This window comes from Eucalyptus grandis, chromosome 8, assembly GCF_016545825.1.
Source record: "Eucalyptus grandis isolate ANBG69807.140 chromosome 8, ASM1654582v1, whole genome shotgun sequence".
Taxonomy (NCBI): Eukaryota; Viridiplantae; Streptophyta; class Magnoliopsida; order Myrtales; family Myrtaceae; genus Eucalyptus; species Eucalyptus grandis.
In genome coordinates, this window is record NC_052619.1 from 57,422,023 (window position 1) to 57,446,122 (window position 24,100).

The 24,100-nt window shown below is 41.4% G+C and overlaps 2 protein-coding genes across 2 annotated transcripts; both read right to left on the minus strand.

Annotated features, from left to right (window-relative positions):
• Window positions 1-12,163: 12,163 nt before the first annotated feature.
• Window positions 12,164-12,778, minus strand: LOC120287379. The gene has a single exon (XM_039300169.1). It carries the CDS (start codon window positions 12,776-12,778, stop codon window positions 12,164-12,166), a length of 615 nt encoding a protein of 204 aa, XP_039156103.1.
• Window positions 12,779-21,877: 9,099 nt separating this feature from the next.
• LOC104417559 (desiccation-related protein PCC13-62) lies at window positions 21,878-23,197 on the minus strand. The gene is given in 4 exon segments (XM_010028816.2): window positions 21,878-21,941; window positions 21,943-22,253; window positions 22,347-22,572; window positions 22,863-23,197. Coding segments are annotated over 4 exon segments (936 nt in total).
• Between the last annotated feature and the right edge of the window lie 903 nt (window positions 23,198-24,100).

Consider the following 24,100-nt stretch of genomic DNA (forward strand, 5'->3'; position numbering starts at 1 on the left):
ATTTGATGTCAATTTAGTCATATAACTTTTTATTTGATGTCGATTTAGTCTTAAACCTCTTGATCTAGTGCCAATTTAGGCATTACGGCTAATTTTGGTTGGATATTGCTAATGTGGACGTTGGTGAACTGATGTGGTATAGCCGACGCTAACATAGATAACTTTTAATAGTATTTTAATAATTTTCAAATTATTTATTAATTAATTAATTTTCTTTCTATTTTTTTTCCTTCCCTCTTCCTTCCTTTAGCTAATCATCGATTGGGCGATCGACTAAAGGCAAGGGCTGGCAAGGTCGACCGGCCACTGGCGAAGCTTGAGCTCTCACTAGTAGCGGTGAGGGCGGCCTCACGCTAGGTAGGCAAGGCTCGCCTTCGCTAGATCTAATGAGGGTCAAGCCTCGCCAACCATGGGCGAGGCTTGATCTTGTTAGATTTAGGGAGGTCTAGCTTTGCCGGACTTGGCGAGGTTGGGCCTCGTGTTGCCTCGCCCGCCCAACGCTAGGCCACCCTCACCGCTGGTGGTGAGGGCTCGAGCCTCGCCAGTGGCCGGTGAGGCTTGCTAGAGGCTAGAAATGTTGACCTCAACCTTGCGGCCCTCAGCTCTAGCTAGTCACCCAGCTAGCGATTGGTTAGAGGAAAGAGGAGAGGAAGGGAAAAAAAAAGAAAAAAAAAGAAAAGAAAAGAAATAAATTAATAAATAATTAGAAAAAATATTAAAATATAATTCTAAGTTGTACATGTCAGGCTAACTAGCATTCACATCAGTAATATCTAGTAAAATTAATTGGAATGACTGAATTGACACTAAATCAAAGATTTAGAAATAAATTAACACAAAATCAAAAGTTTTAGGATTAAATTGACAAAATACAATGTTTTAGACTAAATTGATACAAAATCAAAAGGTTTAGGATTGAATTGGCACCACTAAAATATTTAGAACTAAATTAGCATAAATGCAAAATGTTTAGGACCGAGACGCGGACCCCTGGAGTGTTAAAAGTTGGCACAAAGGGACACTTAAGTGCCAAAAGTTAGGAAATGTATACTTAAGTGCCAAAATCGGAGCAAAATGGATCACTTGAGTGCCAATCCGACCAAATTGCATACGTGGCATTTTCCGGTGACTTCTTTTACTGAGGTGGCAAACGTTTAAAGAAAAAAACCCACGTGGACGACAAAACGACGTCATCCATCCACACTGAGTGAGCTGACCTAAACGACGTCGTTTTTCGTTGGTGTCAAACGACGTCATTTAGCTCATTTTGGCTTAAGCACACCTGGCCGTCGTCGTTCCTTCCCATTTGCATTCACATTAGATCTCAGTCGTCGCCGCCCTTCTCTTCGTCGCCGTTCATGCCCATAAGTGGTCATCGGTTGCTGTTGTTGGTTGTCGTCGCCACTCAGCATCGTTGGTTGTCATCCCCGCTCACCATCATCGCTCCTCCAGGTTGGGCCCCTTCTCCCCCTCCCTTGTGATGAAATTAGGGCTCGCTCAATTATTTTATTAGGGCTCGATTATTTTATTAAGGCTCCGATGGAAATGCTGTTGAAATGCGCGCGCTTTGTTTGGCTACTCCCTTGTGTGGAGATGCTCGCCTCAATTGATGTGCTCGCCTCAATCGATGATTTCTGCAGTTGAGGCTCGAGTGAGACGAAATATTGACTAATGTGGAACTAGGAACTAGTGTGTTTGAGTCAAAAGTTATTGAATCAGGTGGCTGGAATAATGGCCCTTAAGTGCTCTGCAAAGAGCATGCAACTTTGCTATCAATCTGCTTTTGTTCCTGCTTTTGTTCCTTTGATTCTGATCTTTTTGCTCTTTTAGTCTTCTTTCCTGATTGTTGTTTCTAATCAAATAGTCGACATATATGCAGAGAACATTAAGGAGTGCAAAATTTGTTTTGATACTTTATATAAGTTCATTTACCTGCAAGGGACAAATTTGAAACCACATATAAGTACCTCCTTTTAAAGTTTATAAATAATTAGCTCTTTTGACATGTAGTATTAGTCTACTGTGTAATGGATAAATTTAGGGCTTGGATGTGGTAATGACCTCTTGACACAATATATTAATGGCCAAACATTATAGATTAGGGTATGATTTCTCCTTTTGATTGGATGAGAAACAGAACTTTCACCCTATAATTTTACATCAAGCTTGCCTTAATGAAATTCTATATGCGTTTTCACAGGAAAAATAGATTTGATTAAGTGGATGTACATTCTCACGTCACAGGTTTAGTTCGGCAAAAATAGTGGACAAAATTGCTGTGCTTGTTGTAGGGACCTATACTTATTGTGGGGACCTCTGTTTTTTATTTATATTTTAAGGGGAGGGAAGGAAAGGAGAGGTCACCGTGTAGGAGCATATTCTCAGTGTGGGAGCCTCTATTTTTTATTAATATTGTAAGGGAAGGAAGGTAAATTATTAACGTGGCTACCTTTTTTTGGCTATTATATAGGGACATATTCTCGTGTGGGGACCTGTTTATCGTGTTGCAGGAGATGGTGGACATGAGGTCCGACGAGCCAATGGTTGAGGTTCGTGAGGATAACGAGGTTATCGTGTTGAAGGAGGATGACGATGATGATGAGGAGGATGGAGTACAGAGTCAGGAGGAAGAGAATGGTGAAGAAGACGACGACGATGACGGCGGCGACGGCGACGGCGGCGATGGCGACGACGGCGACGGCGGCGACGGCGATGACGGCGACAGTGACGACGACAGCGAGCGAGGACGATGATGACGAGGACGAGGACGGCGATGTACAGGAGGTTCTGCAGTCGTCTCGAGGACCTCCGCCGGTTTATTCCGTGGACGACGACGACGATGTCGACGAGGAAGGCGAAGGCGAAGGCGTCCGCGGCGGCCAGGGCCACGATGACGACGACGGCGGCGACGACGAGGATGAGAGCGACGATGAAGAGGCCGAAGAGGAGGTAAGCAACGACAGGAAATCTAAATCATAGTTGAAACCCTTTGTCCGTTCAAGATTCGTGCTGATTTTTGAAAGGCCCAAAGTTAGATCTAGCGATGCTTGCTGCTCAAGATCCGGGTGCTTCCTGAAACCTAAAAAACTGCGATTGAAGGGATTGAGATTGAAACTGTCATGTTGGTTTTCTGATCTAGAAAAGGGTTTTCTGTTACCTCAAATTGAACGATCTTGGACTTGGGTTTTCCTTCTGATTGAGCCAACTGGGTTTTTTCTCCATATCTACACGGCGATGATCCTGGATCGGCTCTTGAGTTCTTGATGCCTCGTGCGTGTTTCTGGTGCTTTCTTGATATGCTTCTTTCTGGGTGTTTTCCTCGGTCCCTCGTTTGTTTGCGTCGTTGAGTGGAAACGAGGTACATGTCTTCAGTTTCTCGCCTCCTCTTTTTTGGGGTTCCTTTTTGTTTGATGAAAGAATCCGAATTCATTATTCTCTTCTTTGTTCCATCCATTTTGATGTCAGTTGTCGAGTGTCACAGTGAGGAGTGCTCACTATTGACACGGGTGAACTGGATGCGTTGTCACATGTGTGTCGTCATTGCTAAGATGAGTTCTTAAGCCAGATGTTGTGGATTTGATTGTTGAATTTTTACATTGGTCAAGTTGGGTGCATCTTCTCATTGGTCTTGTTTTTCTGTTGCTGTACCATTGAAACTATGCTGTCTGCTTTGCTTCAAGATAGGTGTTAACTTGTTATTACATGTTATCACATCAGGCTAAATGTTACATGGACACGTGTTGATCTGATAGGCCCTCTATAGTTGCTGCTTAGAGATCCAGGCCTGAATTTACGTTTCTGCCCAGAGCATGGATAGTCCCTTTCTTTTTCTGTTAAAGTTTGTATTTTTAATTTTTATTATGAACGTACTTATCCAGGTCCTTTGCTTTAGGCATTTAGAGTGAAGGGACCCCCAAAAGAACCCAAACTCAAGTGGCTTTGGTTCTCGATTCTGTCACCTGATCCGATTATGTTGTTTTGTTTGATGATCTTCCTGAAAGCTCCTGCTTCTTTGGCTTGTGATCTTCTTGAACTGCATCTTTACATGTTCTAAAGATATCCTAAGAATATCGTGAATGGAACTGCAGGAGGATAGCGGAGCACAGTATATGGTTCGGCCCCTTAGTCGCGCCGAGGATGAGGGAGAAGACCACAGCGACTTCATGGAGCAACATGAGAACAGATTGGAGCAAGAAGAAGACATCGAGGAAGATGATGAGGTGGAGGATGAAGAAGATGGAGTGGAAGCAATGGAGATAGATGAAGATGGCGGTGGGAAGGTTGAGGATCCGCCCACGAAGAGGAAGAGGGCAGATAGAGAAGAGGAGGATGAGGAGGATTCTGAGGACAGTGATGTAGATGATGAGAGGCCTCACTGAGAGATAAGGCCCCGGCCCAGTTTCCTTGTGATGGTCTTGAGTCCATTAGGATTTGATACATCTGTTCCCCCTCTCTCTGTGGGGTTGGATTGTGACATTATGCTGGTGCTATATATAATGTTTAGGGTAGGTTAAGAAAACTATTTTTTTTATCTTTTCTGTTTGCATAGGTTATGTCGGGGATTGTGGGAAAGAAGATGGTTTAGATCTTTGTCAAATTCAATTGTAGATGACAACGTGTTGAAGATTTCCATTTTTGCAAGTATGGTGGAATTGCAACTTCTCTTTTCTTGGTGCTTTGTTGACCATGTGTGATTTGCCGTTTGTTCTGATGAGGGCGAGAGTTAGTTGTATATTTCTGAGATGTCTTTTCTTTGGCCCCACGATGATTCCTCTTGATTGTGCGAATGGCTATTGCAGGGAAAACTATAGATTCACCCTCTTCTTCCTGTCTAATTTTCATTTTAGTCCCTCAAGTTGGATAATTCACCTCATTCGCTCAATTTCTCTATGAGGACCTGCTTGTTTTCTCATATTCACCGTTCTTAACCTCTGAATTCCAATTGAGCATACGGTTTGTGAATAACACGTTTGGAGATGACACCTCTTTGCTCATTCGGGACCAATTGAGGTGTCTTTGTCCGTTGGAGATTGTGATAATCAACCATTGCCATAGTAACTGTTGTTAGCATCCTCATGGCGGATTTTGTCTTAGGATGGTACTATAGTTGATAAGGTTTGCATAAAGACATTTTTTATTATGCGCGAGTGTCAGAGGATAAAGTGTTAGGATTTTCAACAAAAAGGATTTCATTGAGTGAATTTTAAAAAGCTTAAGGATTAGATAGAACAATAAATAAATAAAAAAACCCATGCAAGGATCATATTGAATATTAGAAGAGAGTTAAGGATTACTCAGAGCCATTGCCTCTCAAAGGAAAAAATGAAAAACAAAGCTGTACTTAAATGAAAGCAAATTAAAAAAAAAAAAAAAAAAAAAACTCCTCATTTTCTGAACCTTACGAGAAAATATTGGGTGTAATTCTAATGTCGCAATAGTCCATTGACTAAGCAACACGTGTCCTCGTTGGCCCACCTGTCCCCTCTCTCTTCATAGTCTCTCTCCCTCCTGACTTCACGATTTAACTTTGCTCTAGCTGGCCTCCGCTTCCGCCTCCGCCTCCGCCTTGTCCACTGCTGCCGTCTTCACCTCCACGTCATCCGTTGTCAAATGCTCTAAGTGTCAATTTTGGAAAATATGTCGGAAATTCGACTTGCAAGAGTGGAGCACGGCCAGACAGAGATGAAAAAACGTTCCGGTTGCTGTTACTCCAGAGGGTTTTGGTGCTGTCCCTCTCCTGCAGCGTTTCAGAAAAGCTCAAAGTTCAAAACACTGTAAGCAAGCCGACCATCCCTCACCTCCGTACAAGTCTAATATCCAGAAAAACCCAAGTTCCACTTTACTCCAAAATGTGTGTATTTAGAAGCTTTCATGAGATACGAAAAGACAAGAACAACTAATCATGGGTTAAAAGTAATGACAGCATTAAGTTAAAAACATGTGAAAAATATAGGCGGTGTGGTCATGTCACAAATGGGTAAAGCATATGGTTGCAAAGTAGATATTTTGATAAATTGCCAACATATCTAGTGAATTAATGCACAAACATGGAAACAATGTCCATTCTAAACGATGAAAAGTCAAGAAAATAAAACATTTTGAATGCTCTAAAATGTTCAACAAGAATTGTCAGATGCTAAGAGAGATTTAACTTAGTAAATTTCCAACCTACTGCTCATCCGATAGTAATTTCAGAGCGTATTAGTCTCCTTTAACAACTACTATGACAATACTTGCTTTATCGTCACTCTAAATAATTGACATAAGAGCAAATGTTTAGTAATTCGATCCTAACGGAATCAATCATGGAAAACTACAGGTGTGGAGACAATTCTGGCGTTCCTCTACTGCCATGTGAAAATCCGATTAGAATTTATCGTATACATTTCTTGTATATCAATAATTAATGCAAGAATTTCTAGATGTCACATCTCGGGCCTCGCCACTCGCCCTTGAAGGATCCGTCGCCCAAGTGGAGCAACCTCCCACCCAAGGAGACAATCCTCCTCGACAGCTGCAACAACGAGCACTGGTTCATTGTAATGGAGTTCCCCACTGACCACGTGCCCTCCGACGAAAGTTGATCAATGCTTATGTTAAAACCCTAGCCTCCATCATCGCAAGGTACAGAGTATAAGAAGAATCGATTCGAGCATGGATAGTGGTCTCTTGTTCTTTGAAATCGTTTTTTTCTGGTGGCTTCATTTGCCTTTGTTCTGGTGGAGTTGGTTTATGCAGCTTGTGATTTTGCATATTGATTACCCATATTTTTTAAGACTGCACATATACTACATGTATATCTCCCTCTACTTATGCATATCTTGCTTGAAATATTATTTTAATATAGTTATCTAATAAAATTAATAAATAGGCTAATGTATTACTCATTAATATATATCTTGAATGATTATATTTAAGGTAATAAGATAAAAGTGTTACCAAACATAATTTATAAATGATATACACCATCAAATGAGATATATGCATAATCTTAAAAAATATGTAGAATCAAATAAATATTCTAATATTGCTAACGACTTTCTTCCTTTGTTGCTTCTTGGAGTTCACGTGATGTCATGTCCGTCAAACGCTGGCAAAGGCCAAAAGAAAAAAAGGACATCAATCGATCAATTGATATTGGAAGTGATCAGAAGCTAATGATTAAAGAAAAATATCGGCAAAAATGTCATTGTACATATATTTAGTTAGCTTGAATCCACGAAATGCTGCACGGAAGAAGAGAAAAGACACAATGTGATATCTATGAAATATGACCTAAACACTTAGCGGTTTTCTTGCGCCTGGCTTAGCGTTATCCTCCTTGCGTTGGCTTGTGGACATAAACATCAGGAAATTGTCCAGAGGAATTGTCATGAGATTCATGTTTTGTTCATCAGAAGTGGATGGGTCTCTGATAGATGCCGCCGGTCCCATGAAAACTGCCGTGAGACATAAGGAAGATACAGCCTCCACTTCGAAAAGTTGTTGGGGGAGATTTCGAGGCAGAAGAACAGCACAAGTGCCATAACTTGGCACGCCGGGACACTTAAGTGCCATATAACTTCCAAACGGTACACTTAAGTGCCACTTTTTTTCAGTGGGACACTTAAGTGCCACCTCCGGCGACCCTTGCCGGAAATCCTACGTGGCAATATTTTATTATTATTTTTTGCCTACGTGGCTCATTTTGGAGCTCCAAATCAGCATAAAAATTAACAAACAAATTTTTAAAAAAAGAAAATTTTAAAAATTTTAATTTTAAAAAATTTTAAAAATTTAAAAAAAATAAGAAAATTTAAAAAATTTAAAATTTAAGAATTTAAAAAAAAAAAAAAAAGTGGGGGAGGTCGAACGGGGCGGGCGAGGTGAGCCCTCGCCGCCGCCTCCCGCCGTCGCCGGGAAGGGCCGGCGACGGAGGGGGGAGGGTCGGTCGGGGTTGCCGGCCCTCGGCCGACCAACGGCAGAGGGCTGCGAGCCCTCGCCAAATCGCGGCGGGGCCGCGACCCTCGCCGCAAATCGCGGCGAGGGCGCGACCCTCGCCCCGGATCCCCAGGCGAGGCTCGCGGCCCTCGCCGCCGATCGGCCGGCCCCTTTGGCCGGGCCGCGATCCCGGCCGACCCTCCCCCTCCGTCGCGGCCCTTCCCAACGGCGGCGGGGAGGCGCGCGGGCCCGCGACCCCTCGCCGGATGCAGGCGAGGTCGCGGCCGCGCCCGGATCTAGGGCGAGGCGAGGGTCGCGGCCTCGCCTAGATCCGGCGAGGCTCGCGAGCCCTCACCACCTCCCCGCCGCCGCCGGAAGGGCGGCGATGGAGTGGGGAGGGTCGGCGAGGAGCCGCGAGCCCTCGCCCGGATCTAGGGCGGGTCGCGGCCCTCGCCTGATCCGGCGAGGCTCGCGAGCCCTCACCACCTCCCGCCGCCGCCGGGAAGGGCCGGCGATGGAGTGGGGGGTCGGCGAGGGCCGCGAGCCCTCGCCAGATCTAGGGCGAGGTCACGGCCCTCGCCACGGTCGGCGAGGCTCGCAGCCCTCGCCGTCGGTCGGCCGGGGGCCGGCGACCACTGCCGACCCTCCCCCCTCCGTCGCCAGGCCCTTCCGGCGACGAGCGGGGGCGGCGCGGCGGGGAGGCGGCGGCGGCGAGGCTCGCCCTCGGCCGCCCGTTCGACCTCCCCACCCTTTTTTTTTTTTTTAATTTTTAATTTTCTTAATTTTTAAAAATTTTAAATTTTTCTTAATTTTTTAAATTTTTTTTAAATTTTTGAATACTTTATAATTTAATTAATTTTTATATTATTATTTACACGTAGGCACGAAACGGCGTCGTTTTTGCGTTTTCTACCACGTCGGCGTGCAAAACGACGCCGTTTTGGACTAAACTCACCGGAAAATTGCCACGTCAGCCATTTGGCCGGATTTTCGCGGAGTGGCACTTAAGTGTCCCATTTTTACTCCGATGATGGCACTTAAGTATACCATTTTAAAGTTATGGCACTTAAGTGTCCCGGCGTGCCAAGTTATGGCACTCCAGGTGTCCTCACCTCGAGATTTCGAAGATAACCTTTTACTGCGGCAAGGATGGAGAGTGCCGCGTGCATCTTGTTGGGTCTCTGATAGATTTTAGCACAAAAGTTAGTTAATAAGGATGAATTTGGGAAAAGAAAAAAAAAAAAAGTCTTAAACCTTTTATTGATGTCAATTTAGTCCTAAACTTTTTTGTGATACCAATTTAATCTTAATTTTTTTGATTTGATGTCAATTTAGTCCTAAAACTTTTTATTTGGTGTCGATTTAGTCTTAAACCTCTTGATCTAGGGTTAATTTAGGCATTACGGTTAATTTGATCGAATATTACTAATGTAGATGCCGCTCAACTGATATGGTATGGCCAACGCTAACGTGGACAACTTTTAATAGCATTTTAATAATTTTTCAAATTATTTATTAATTAATTTATTTCCTTTTTTTCCTTTTTCTCTTTTCTCTTCCCCTTTCCTTTTCTTCCCTCCCTCTCTCTCTCTCTCTCTCTCTCTCCTTCCCCTCCTCCTTCCTTTAGCTAATCACCGATTGGGCGATCGGCTAGAGGCAAGGGCTGGCAAGGTCGATTGGCCACTGGTGAAGCTTGAGCTCTCGCTAGCAGCGATGAGGGCGGCCTCGCGCTAGGCAGGCAAGGCGATTGGGCGATCGGCTAGAGGCAAGGGCTGGCAAGGTCGATTGGCCACTGGTGAAGCTTGAGCTCTCGCTAGCAGCGATGAGGGCGGCCTCGCGCTAGGCAGGCAAGGCTTGCCTTCATTGGATTTGGTAAGGGTCAAGTCTTGCTGGCCATGGGCAGGGCTCGATCTTGCCAGATTCGGGGAGGTTCGAGCCTCACTGGACTTGGCAAGGTTGGGCCTCGCGTTGCCTCGCCCGCCCAATGCCATGCCACCCTCACCGCTGGTGGTGAGGGCTTGAGCCTCACAAGTAGTCGGCGAGGCTTGCCAAAGGCTAGAAAGGTCGACCTTGACCTTGTGGCCCTTAGCTCTAGCTAGTCACCCAGCTAGTGATTGGCTAGAGGAAAGAGGAGGGAAAGAAAAGAAAAGAAAAGAAATAAATCAATAAATAATTAGAAAAAATATTGAAATATTATTTTAAGTTGTCCACGTTAGCTAACCGGTGTTCACGTTAGTAATATCTAGCCAAAATTAGTTAAAAGGGCTGAATTGGCACTAAGTCAAAGATTTATGACTAAATTAGCACAAAATCAAAAGTTTTAGGATTAGATCGGCACAAATACAATGTTTTAGACTAAATTGTTACAAGGTCAAAAGGTTTAGGATTGAATTGGCATCGATAAAATGTTTAGAACTAAATTGGCATAAAAACAAAAGGTTTAGGACCCTTTGACACTTTTCATGGATGAATTTATGAAGTAATTCTCGTACCTGTTATTGTGAAAAAGGGGTCGTTGATGAGAACCCCATTTCTCGGTTTATCTGCCTGATGCTATGATCCATGTTCCAAGGGTTCCGATTTTGAATTTTTGATCATGCATCAACTTGCTTCAACTAAACGCGACTTATTTTTGTTTGTTTGTTGAACTTTCATACGGTCTGCTCCGAATCTCCACCTCTAGTGTAATGATCCGGCAGGACCAAATAATAATTTACTCATCTGACTATTGTTGCATACATCTCTTTGAATGAGATTGCTTTCTAGACACTACGATTACTCCATAAATTTAATGTACACATTGATGTGATATAATCTTATAGGATGTGAAAAGTTCTTATCCAACTGTTAACTTGAATCCATCACGTTCCCATTTTTCCTTTCTTCCTAATTTTTACCTAATTGAATTTTGCCACCATTCCAAGCTACATTAATCATATTTTGCCTCTACATAAGTAAAATCAAATGATTGAATTGAGCTGGACCAATTAGATTGAATTGCCTCAATTTTTGCCACTTGTTGAGGGACTGTTAGAGATAATTAGGGTTTTCTCTAGAAATTTTTTATGGTAAAGATATTTTAATAATTATTTTGATTATTCATATCTTTCAAGATTGTAAATTTATTATAAGTACATTCCACGTATGTTGCATGTACCTTGCTTGTAAATTGCACGTATGTTGCTTACTAAATAATAAGATTAGTGCGTAAATTTCACATACATTTTTTAGGAGACAATGACATGTGTGGTCTCTTAATTATTTTTTAATGTTTAATATGATCCTTGAACTGTTTTATTTTATTTTATTTTTGTTCCATCTAATCCTCAAGCTTTTCAAATCCACTCATTGTAGTCCTTCCGTTAAAAATCCTGACATTTGCTCTTTGACAGGCCATTGCAACAGTTGTTTCCTATTGCTATCAGGCCATATTTTCCTTGGAATCGCCTACATCAAAGCAATAGAATGTAACGGCATTCACAATCAAGATTAAGGGAATGACAACTGCTCAGGTTCGCATATTTGCTCTTAGTCCTGTGCACCCAAATTTGATTGATGATTCTTTCCTGACCGCGTCTACGTGCTTGTTTCCTATGTTGATTCGTTTACTTAGGACAAATTAGGAATTTGAAGATTTCTACATATTAACACATGCTTCAGTGAGGGAAGTGTAAGAGTTTTTCTAATTGTGGACTATATTAATTGATATTGTAATTTACCGTTTAACATTTACCGTTTTACGGATTTTGATCTAAGGTGAGATAGAAGGTTTTTTTTTTTTTTTTTGGTAAAGGTAAGATATATAGAGCTAGGACAAATATACAAAGATTGGATCCAAAACATACACTCTCAAAGACTTAAGAGTGAATGGGATCCGACAAAAGGCCAAAAGGCAAAAGAACGAACTCAAAGAGAACAATAACCAACCCAACCCGAAGGCAACTAGGCGGACCGAACCTCAGACCCTTCTATCGAAGGAAAAGAACGGAGAAGCCTAAGAACAACAGAAGCAACTAAAGAGGTTCAGCTACGGTAGAGAAGATGAGCGGATCGAAACCCCACCCCCTCTGCAGTCTTCTAATCCTCGGAGAAGGGCGAACATCCGTGAATGTGAGGGCTTTGTCTCTTACCACCTTGATGAGATGATTTTTAAGGGCCGAAACCTCCAAGGATTCACCCCTAAAGATGATCACATTCCTCTTATTCCAGATGAGATGACACAAAGCACCGAAGGAGAATCGAGCTATCCTGTGGTAGAAGTCCTTCCCAGTAAGGAATCTCTTGGCCCAGGTGAGAACTTCTTTCCAACATCTATTCCTCCACGGCAAATTAAACCTGGCGGCCTAGAAGAAGGCCAGCGAAGCCGAATGCGGCACCGGAAGAATAGATGATCGATTGAGTCTGGGACTTCACTACAAAAGGCGCACACATTAAAATCAATGCGGCCATAGTTTAAAAGCATCACCTGCGTGGGAAGCCGGTTTCGAGATATAAGCCAAAGAATAAATTGGTAACGAGGGGCTACATCATTATCCCAGATAAGAGAAGCCCACTCCACCCGATCTTTCTTTGCTCTTAAGGCGTTCCATGCAGATGCAACCGAGAAGGAGCCCGAAGGATCACCACACCAAATAAACCTATCATTGTCCGACGCCCGCAACGGTAGAGAGACGCCCCATCTAATCAACAACTCCCTGAACGAATGGCCCAAAGGAGTGTATAAATCAACAGCCACCGCATAATCTGGGAGTCGCATACTGTCCCTGAAAGAGGGAGGAACAAAGCCATCAGGAGGGCCACATGGAAGCCAGTAATCATGCCATAAAGACACCGACAACCCATTTCCAATTTTCCACATGAACGAAGTTCGGAAGTAATTTCTAAGCTGGAGTATTTTCTTCCATGCCCAAGAATAAGTCCTAGGTTGAGAAATAATCCAGTTCTTCTTAGACAAGAAAACAGAGTGAATCCACCCCGGCACCACATCGATTCTTTGTCTGAGGATCCATATGAATTTGAGCATAGAAGCTCTATTGCAATCTTTTAGATTCCGAATGCCGAGGCCACCTTCAACTTTCGGTTGACACACATCTTCCCACGCCACTTTGGCCCCTCCTCGCCCAAGGGCCGTTCCCTTCCACTCTGTTGGCTAGTGTGGACTGAGTTGAGCCTGGCCCGTAATGAGAGGGATTGGCTGGAAACTCTATAAATAGTGCTCAAGTCTCTCATCTAACCCTAATTCTCACCTATATCCTCACCTAAGAGGCGTTTACCTAACGCTACATGTGAGGGGGCCACCTCATTGAGCTAGTGATACGGAGGACAATAGAGGAGAATGACTTGCGCGTGGAACATTGTGTTTCCGCTTCCGCTTCAAGAACAATGGATCCCAAAACAGGTGCATTAATCTTTTACTCAATTATGCATGTTCTTATTCTAGTTATGGAGATCTTGGAGTTACGCAATTTGCATATAACATGTGGTATCAGAGCCTCCATAACCTTAGAACACGAACGCAATTGATTTTGCCCTAATTTGTATGGATTAGCCCTAATTAGTGTGGATCTTGCCCTAATTTGAGATTTTCGAGATTTTTCGTTTAATAAAAATTAAATTAAATTATATATTTGGATTGGGCTTGACGAGACGAGCATAAAGGTCGGCGATGCGTCACTGGAGGAGGCTGCATGCGCCCCCACGCGCGGCCACGCGCCGCCTGGGCGTCAAATGCTCGCGCGTGTGAGCTCCATGCGCCGCACACTCATGCGGCACGTGTGGGCGCGTGGAGCCTCCGTTCGGTGCGTGGCTGGCGGCGCTGGATTCGTATGGCCGTCCTCTATCTTGTGGTGAATTTATTTGACATGTTTGATGATTTTATGGATGTGAAAATACATTCAAAGCCCTAAATACGTGAATTTTTAGTGTATTTTTGCGTATTTTTCTTGTATTCTCTGTATTTTTGGAAATACATGTGTTGGGTTACTGATATGTTATCACATAAACATTATAAAAGTGTGATTCATTAATAAAAAGAATTAAACTTTATTGTATTTTATTAATGAATAAGGCAGTGTAATTAGCATAACATGTGATTTGAGTGATATGATGCCTCTATCACTAAAGTTAAATCACATGTATATGGTGTGTGTGAGATGTAAATATTATATCCTTGGTATGAGAGAATTTCAAGGATTCAATTGAGTTGTGACCGCCAAAGTGGCACACTTGATTGGGTTTGAGAAATTTCGATCTCGTATATTGATTGGGATGTCTCCTGGTTTAATGCATAGTTATACTTCCAAAAGAGGTGATTGTGTATTAGTTCATGGAGGGATACATGATAGTGTGGTGGAGGAATGACCGATCCTAATGGTTCATATGCCCAAAGGTGATGAATTCATGAAGATTGGAATATATTCTCATAACCCTTATCATGTGGGGAGTGTACAATTGCATGTCATATATTATGCCCAAAGGTGATTATGTGATTTTGCATGTAACTCTCTGGATGTGTACTTGTACTTCATGTTACACAATGCTTACATGATGCTAATTATATATATACTACTTGTTTTCAATCACCTTATCTGTAAATGGTAACTCCGTCACCATTGAGGTTTTTGCTGGTTTGAATTTTAAGAGATGGAGAGAGGATTTTCTGTTTGCTATGGAGATGGCAGATGTTCATATAGCTCTTACTACTGATCGGCTAGCAGATTTGACTATCGAGAGTACAGAAGCTCAAAAAGAAAATTTTGCTGCATGGGAAAAGAGCAATAGAATTTGCTTACTGTCTATGAAGCGTTCCATTCAGGAACACTTGAAAAGTGGTTTGCTTGCAGACTGCAATGCTAGCTAGATGATGGAAGCTTTGATGACTAGAAACAGTGTCTCACCTAATGCTGAGATAGGAACACACATGCAAACACTTTTTACTATGACGTATGATGGTTCTGGTGGAGTTAGAGATTACGTTCTGAGGATGGTTGATTTACAGACAAAGTTTCAGGCTCTCAATGTTGAAATTCCTACTGCTTGCATTATCTATCAAGCTCTAAATACTCTTCCTCCTGATTTTGGAATTATCAAGATCAATTTTAGTTCCCAAGATGAAACCTGGTCTATTAGTGACCTGATTGCAAGATTGGTGGCAGAGGAAGAGAAATTGAAGAAAGATAAAGAACATATTGCTCTTTATGCTTCTAGTTCTGCTAGTGACAAGGGTAAGAAGTTGAAGAACTATACCCACAAAGGCAATTTAGAAATTGCTGGTCCTTCCAACAACAATGGAAATTCTGAAGGTGCAGGTCATTCTAACACTCTGGGTCCTAAAAAAGCATTCACCAAGAAGGATGGTGTTCTTTGCTACTTTTGTAGGGAAAGAGGACACGTGAAGAAACGTTGCAGCAAGTTTAAGGCTTGGTTGTCTAAGAGAAATAAGAGAGAGCCTAAAGGTAATGATTCTTTGGCATTTGTTTATGAATCCAATTTATCCGAAGTTCCGACCAATTCCCGGTGGCTAGATAGTGGTGCAACTAATCATGTTGCATTTACCATTTAGGGGTTCATAAACCGAAGGACGCCAAATCAGGATGAATCAAAGCTCACTATTGGAAATAGCGTTGGGGTTGATGTTGAGTTCGTGGGAGATGTTATTTTGATTTTAGATTCTGGTTTTCGGATGGTGTTAAGAAACACTTTTTACATACATTCTTTTAGGTGGAATTTAGTTTATGTGTCTTGTTTGGACATGTGTGGATACTCTTTTGAAATAAAGAGTAATACTATTTCCATGTTTTATGATTCGAATAAGATTAGGTGTTGCAATTTATCCGATGGATTATATCGATTGAACTTATCTCCCAACGACATATACGTTGCTTATTCCGCTGAAAAAGGTTGTTTCCAAAAGACCTCTACCTAAGGAACAATCTTATGCATTGTGGCATAAACGTCTTGGTCACATCTCTAAAGATAGAGTAGAAAGGCTTATAAAGGCTGATATCTTGCCTACTCTTAAAGATGATCAAGAGACTTGTGTAGACTGTTGCAGAGGTAAGATGACTAAGATAAAGAAGAAATCTGCTATACGAAGTTCATACTTGTTGGAGGTTATTCACATTGATACTAGTGGACCATACACGGCTACTTTGTGCAGAAATTTTTATTTCATCACATTCATTGACGACTATTCCCGATATGGATACTTATACTTGATTAAAGAAAAGTCCAAGTCTCTTGATAAATTCAAGATTTTTCGGACTGAAGTGGAGAAACAGTTGGGAAAAGTTATTAAGATTGTCAGATCTGATCGTGGTGGTGAGTATTTTGGTAGGCACGGGGTTGGCCAACTTAAAGGGCGGTTTGCTAAATACTTAGAGGATTCTGGGATAATAGGTCAGTTTACTATGCCCGGAAGTCCTGAACAAAATGGTGTAGCTGAAAGGCGGAATCGTACTCTTATGGACATGATGAGAAGTGTGATTAGTAGGACCAATTTACCTAATTTTTTGTGGGGGGAGAAGTTTTGAAAACAACTCTTTATATTCTAAATCGTGTTCCTACTAAAGGGGTTTCATTGACTCCTTTTGAGTTGTGGACTGGACGTAAACCCAGCTTGAATCATTTTAAAGTTTGGGAATGTCCAGCAGAAGTGAAGTTATATAATCCAACATTGAGTAAGCTGGATTCCAAAACTACTCGGTGTTATTTCGTGTCTTACTCAGATCATTTAAAGGGGTATCGGTTTTATAACCCTAATGGAGGTACAAGAATTGTGGAATCTTAGACTGCAAAATTTCTAGAATTTGATGTAACTGAAAAGGGTAGTTGCTCACATACTATCGAAGATGATATGGTGGGGATTACTGGATCCCTGTCACATCCTGTGCAAACAATTATGGAGCCTCTTGCGCCACAAACTGAGCCTGTTGTGGCACATGAGCTTGTTGAGACTGTTCCTGATGAAATTCCTCAAGACCCTCAAATTCAGAATGAGGTTGAAGTAGCTCCACTCAGAAGATCAACTAGAGAAAGACGTTTAGCTATACAACCAGACTATCTAGTCTACCTGGGAGAGCATGATTATGATATAGGCTGTGTTGTTGATCCCGTGACTTATACTCGATGCCATCTCATATCCTCAATCGATTTGTGGTTAGATGCGATGAAAGATGAGATGCAATCTATGAAACATAATGGTGTTTGGGAGCTTGTTGAATTGCCTGAAGGTTGTAAACCTACTGGTTGCAAATGGGTATTCAAGACTAAAATGGATTCCAAAGGAAATATTGAAAATTTTAAAGCCAGACTGGTAGCTAAGGGTTTCACTCAAAGAGAAGGAATAGATTATGAAGCAACATTTTCTCCAGTTTCTTCTAAAGATTCTTTTAGAGTGATCTTAGCATTAGTAGCTTATTACGATATGGAGTTACACAAGATGGATGTTAAAACTGCTTTTCTAAATGGAAACCTTGATGAGGAGGTTTATATGGTGCAGCCTGAAGGTTTTGTAGCAGATGACTCAAGTAAGCTTGTTTGTAGATTGAAAAAATCTATTTATGACCTTAAGCAAGCTTCTAGACAGTGGTATTTCAAGTTTCATAGTGTTGTTACTTCATTTGGATTTATTGAGAACAAAGTAGATCAATGTATATACACCAAGGTCAGTGGGAGGAAATATATTTTTCTCATACTTTATGTAGATGATATTTTGCTTGCTAGTAGTGACATTGGTTTACTACATGAGACAAAGCGGATGTTATCGAAATTTTTTGATATGAAAGACCTTGGTGAGGCGTCTTTTGTTCTTGGCATTGAGATCCATAGGAATCGCTCATGTCGTTCATTGGGTTTGTCTCAGAGGGCATATATTGATCGAGTTTTAGAAAGATTCAATATGTAAGATTGCAAACCAGGAATTGCTCATGTTGTTAAGGGTGATAAATTGAGTCTTTCACAATGCCCTAATTCAGATTTTGAGAAAACTCAAATGAATGATGTACCTTATGCTAGTGTGCTTGGTAGTATCATGTATGCTCAAGTTTGCACTAGGCCGGATATTGCTTTTGCAATAGGGCTTCTAGACAGATATCAGTTAAATCCAGGACACGATTACTGGGTTGCTGCCAAGAAGGTTTTAAGGTACTTAAAGAGAACAAGAAGATTATATGCTGATGTATAGACATGTTCCAGACTTGCAACTAGCAGGCTATTCAGATGCAGATTTTGCTGGTTGTCAAGATGATAAGAAGTCAATGACAGGATACATATTTATGTTGGCAAGAGGTGCAGTATCATGGAAGAGCGAAAAATAGAAATCCATATCTTCTTCTACCATGCAAGCGGAGTTTGTAGCATGTTTTTCAACTGCTACTCAAGCTATTTGGCTCCGTAACCTCATTAGGGAGTTATCAGTTTTTGATTTTGTGGATAGACCCATACAGCTATATTGTGACAATAATTCTGCAGTGTTGTTTATTAATAACAATAGAAGTCTCAAGGGGTCTAAACACATAGAGGTTAAGTTTTTAACTATAAAGGAATCAGTGTAGAATGGTGACGTTGCAGTAAATTATATTCCTACAGATGATATGATTGCAGATCCACTAACTAAAGGCCAATGCCCGTGTGTTTTTGATCGACATGTTATTAGTATGGGCCTAGGAGCATCTTAGGATGCTGTTATTTAGTGGGAGCTACGTTTGATTTTTCCTTGAATAAAGTTTACATCTATTTTATTACAATTTAGTAACACTTTGATATATATATATATATATATATATATATATATATATATATATATATATGTCAACTTTTGCATTCAATAAAATATTTTTGAATGGATTGTTATTATGTTGAATATATATATATATATATATTGTTGAAAGTCTCAAAGGTATTGCTTAAAACTTGAGTAAAGGCTCGGGGCATTCGGGCATCCGGTTATTAGCCTTGTGCATATGTCTTGTGATACATAAAGAAAAGTTAACCATAAGGACAAGACATATGTGTGTTCATTGGAACCATAAAGTATTCTCTAGTGGCACAAGTTTTTGTGACGCCTAAAGTTAAGAGAATGATGACTAACAAATGGGGTCTCTCTATGAGAGATGTTATCCATTTGCCACACTACCATATTGAATCCATATCAATAAAGTTGAGAACATTCGTGACCATGGAAGGCTCTGTGTGTATATATGCAGTTATCGCCATGATTCGGTGTTTAAGACTTTATGGGATAGGATTGACTATTAAGAATTATCTTTGGACCAATGTGCGCACATACAGTACGATTTCAATTAATATGGTCCAAGTGGGAGAATGTAAGAGATGTTATCCATTTGCCACACTACCATATGGGGTCTCTCTATGAGAGATGTTATCCATTTGCCACACTACCATATTGAATCCATATCAATAAAGTTGAGAACATTCGTGACTATGGAAGGCTCTGTGTGTATACATGCAGTTATCGCCATGATTCGGTGTTTAAGACTTTATGAGATATGATCGATTATTAAGAATTATCTCTAGACCAATGTGTATATACATGTAGTTATTGCCATGATTCGGTGTTTAAGACTTTATGGGATACGATTAACAATTAAGAATTATCTCTAGACCAATGTGCACACGTACAATATGATTTCAATTAATATGGTCCAAGTGGGAGAATGTAAGAGTTTTTCTAATTGTGGACTATATTAATTGATATTGTAATTTATCGTTTAACGTTTATCGTTTTACGGGGTTTAGTCTAAGGTGAGATAGAATGTTTCTTAATTAGTTTAATATGGGTTGGTTAGTGTGGGCTGAGTTGAGCTTGGCCCGTAATGAGAGGGACTGACTGGAAACTCTATAAATAGTGCTCAAGTCTCTCATCTAACCCTAATTCTCACCCGTATCCTCACCTAAGGGGCGTTTATCTAACGCTACACGTGAGGGGGGCCGCCTCATTGAGCCAGTGATATGGAGGGCAATAGAGGAGAAAGACTTGCGCGAAGAACATTGTGTTTCCGCTTCCGCTTCAAGAACAATGGATCCCAAAACAGGTGCGTTAATCTTTCTACTCAATTATGCATGTTCTTGTTCTAGTTATGGAGATTTTGGGGTTACGCAATTTGCGTCTAACGGGAAGCTCCTACAAGTTCAGTCCTGTCATTATGAACGTTCGCAGGCTGATGGGGACGTAATATTCTAATTCTCGAGCCTGGACAGGGCCGAGCAATTTAATTCGAGTGATTTCTCTTGTTCGTAATAGGCTTCTTGGATTAATTCCCTTTTTTTGGGAGGGTTAAATGCAGCTCATCTCTAAATTAAAAAATCTGCAAACTTGTGATATGATCCATCATCAATTTTTTTTAACTCATTTCTTGTTCCAGTTGGAGGGATTGTATGTGAAATTGTGACGTTGGATATGAATTGGCTAGATCGATCATTCCGTGGTGTTGAGCTTCGGGGTCGGAGGCAAGATGTGCACCACATCTAGGGTGTACCCGACTCTCGCGGTGGTCGACAACACTCGTCTCTTCGCCTTCAACGACAGGACTCGGACAATCATGATCGAGACTCTCGAGCACCCCTAGAGCATGAATCAGCCTGTCATTGAGCGAGTAGCTATCGCGGGGAAAACTAAAGATTTCCCCACTTTTTTCTGTCTAATTTTCATTTTAGTCCCTCAATTTTGATGATTTAACATCATTCGCTTAATTTCTCTATGAAGACTTGCCCATTTTCTTATATTCACTATGTTAATCCTGTGAATTCCAACTAGGCGCATACAATTTACAAATAACACGTGTGGAGTTTGACACCTCTCGCTCCGCCAAGACCCATTGAGGCGCTACCATCCGGCGGAAATTGTAATAATAATCAACCGCTGTTGGTAGCAGCTCTTGTTAACATCTCATGCTCGGATTTTGTCTTTTGGATGGCTCTATAGTTGATAGGGTTTTTTTACTCTGTCTGAGTTCTTTTGTAAGTGGAATGGAATTGAATGTTGTTACATTCCATTGTTGCCACATGTTGACGGGACGTTAGAGATAATTATGAATTTCTCAACAATAATTTTCTATGGTAAAGATGTATTGATAATTCTATTAATTATCCGTATCTTTTAAGATTGTAGGTATATTGCACGTACATTGCTTACTAGATACTAAGATTAGTGCATAAATTTAATGTACATTTTTCGGGAGGCAATGATATGTGTGATCCCTTATTTTTTTTTTAATGTTTAATAAGATCCTTGAACAGTTTAATAAAAGCTTGACACCTCTTGCTCATCCTAGACCAGTCGCGGCGCCACTGTCCCCTGGAGATTGTAATAATAATCAACTGCTGTCGTAGGAGCTCTTGTTAGCATCCTCATGCTCGCATTTTAACTTTTGGATGGCACTACAGTTGACAGGCTTTGTATCAGTTCTTTATTATTCCCGAACATGACTCCATGTTCAGACACCGAGGATAAACTGGTTATGATGAATCTTATCACATAATGTTTATATCCCGCAGCAATATTGACGTAATATCATTCTTCAATCGCGTATCTTTCTTCATCATGATTTTTTCGAGCTGTGCTTGTTTTATACGTGGACGCACAAATGTGTAATACAAGTATAACGTAAAAGATGTTATTGTAATTTCGATGAGCAATATTTCACACAACTCTCATGTCGATGCTATGCAAATTCTGATGATGCACGTACAAATAACGGGTCGAAATTTACGAATTAGATACGATAATTGAAATTCAAAATCGGACTGTCCCTAATTATCGCATTAACCTACGTAAGGCGGGATTTGAGAAGGGGAATTAACTAAGGAGGAAAGTAGAAACATGGATTTCATTACTTTAATTTGCTGAAGGCTCACGGCATGATCCGTGCAAAACTCTACTTGAAGATCAGGTAGACTAATCAAAAATCACAGAATTTTCATTTATCGTCACAATCTTCTACATCGACCGTAGATGAGACCTTGCAATGTGACCATTCCCTCCTTGGGATAGAATCCTCCCGAACGCTCTCGTCGCTGCTCCCATACACGATCCTCAGTATCTCCTCCGGCGTCCGGTCGTACGAGATCGAGTACTTGTCACCCGCAAGCACGTTCCCCTTGATCTTCCCCTCGGCGCCTAGGTGGAGGGGCACGACGAGGCCCTCATCCTTAAGCCCGTCGTGCCCCAGCTTGTTTCTCAGCTCCGACATCCGGTCCGAGAACTCCGCCACGTTTATCCCGTATGGCTTGACTTCCCAGGCAGCCCGCTCATATAGAAGGGCTCGGATCACTGCATCCTGACCCGATTCCACGCCGAGTAGGCCCGCGACAAGCTGAAAAGCATTCACAAGACGGGCGCAAGGATTCATAGGTTGCTCATTAAAATTTTTATAAAGTAGATAACTTGTAGAGATTGTTTGCTGTACCCTTTTGGAGACAGAGCCCTGAAGCTTGGGGTTTGCTCCAACGTAGCCTGTGAGGCCAACATAAGGGACCAAGTAGGAGGCAAGCAAGAAGTTAATTTCATTGGCATATGGATCAAATGGAGGCTTTAAAGCATGCCCAAATGCGTTGTCCATCACTTTGGCAAATGAAGCCGCAGACAAATTCAGCAGTGGCCTTGGAAACCCCTTCACTGTCGTCTTGATGGCCCTGCATTGATTTAAATAAAAAATGAACAGTGTGATTTGGTCATCAGCAACTAAAAATTTCCCCATGATGATAGGAACTTGTTCTAGATGTGTTAAATGTGTGGAGAACAATTAGCCTTAGGCATAAAAGAATCCCCAAAATCTAGGTTGGCCAATGAGAATTAGCACCAAAGTTCGTCTCTAACATTTAAAAAGAAAAAAAAGAAAAAAAGAGAATGAGCATCAAAGTAAGGGAAAATAATTAACGGAAAAGAAAGATATGGGCATGATTTCTCTGATGAAAGGACTCACTTTAAGTGACCAACTTCTTGGAGAGCAAATTGCAAGATGATATCCTTGATGAGAGGACCCAAGTTGGCAGCCCTTGCTCCAATTGGGGACGGACCTCCCATGGTCAAGTTTGGGGCCACCTTGTCCAATCCATACCCCAATGAGGCATACAGGAAGAGCTCTGCCTCAAAGTACTCCAGATTCAGGGGAAACTCCAGTAGATCCACATCGCTTCTCGGGACTTTGTGACGATAATGGGACTCGAGGTCCATGCAGTTTGAGCTCGGGACGAGGAGGAGGAGGAGGAGGAAGAAGAGAGCCATGGAGGCGGTGGCGATAAAGTTGGTGAATGCCATGACCTAAGCTTTGGATGTCTGTTCTGTGTTTGTGTTGTGCGAGTCTCAAATTGGGTAGTGTGCATATATATAAAGTGTGCCGGGTCATGCATGTGTGTCGTTGCGTTTAAGGGGAGGAAAAGGTGGATAAGTGCCTAGTCAAAGAACAAAGGATTGCTACGTGGGAGATCACATGAACAGTTGGGGTTATGGGAGGGAATTTAGGAAGTTGTCCTGCTTTTTCCTTGTTTTTGGTTTGAATTGGAAATCGTCTCGGCATGGAGATGTGGCTTTTTGCTATTTAGGATAATTTCTTTTCGGCCCATAATAAGAAGGGCGAAATAAATCCTAAGGTTTTCTATCGAGGGTTATTTCTTTTTGGCAAGAAAAATCCAAGAATTATGAATTCATTCGGTTTGGTGACTCGGCCGAACTCGTCTCTTAGTCACTCATTTAGGAAATAGAGATTTCCTCATGATATTTGGATTGGGCAAACATGTATGTAACACCGGCATGTCATGTATGCCCGTTCGAAACTCTAATTAACATGAATAATTGCAGTCATTATACAATCTTCCACTAACATTGACTTAGAAAAAGAAAACACAACCTACTACGAGGGTAATAACTAATGATAGGACAATTATGGGATTAACATATGGTCCTTATGATGCAAATTATCTTCATAGAGTATCATGAGTCATGGGTGGGCTTGAATTTAATAATTGAAGCGTTAAAAGATGCCAAATGCATGGCTACGAGTAAATTTTAAAATATTTTGTTCTTGCAATGCAGGCCATGACCCTTCATAAATTAGAAATAATTATATACAAATTGATTTATGACGAAATTATCTTCTTGAGGCCAAATGGAGTCGGCAACGAGGAATTTCCCTTTGTACATTTTATTTCTGTTTGGCAATAT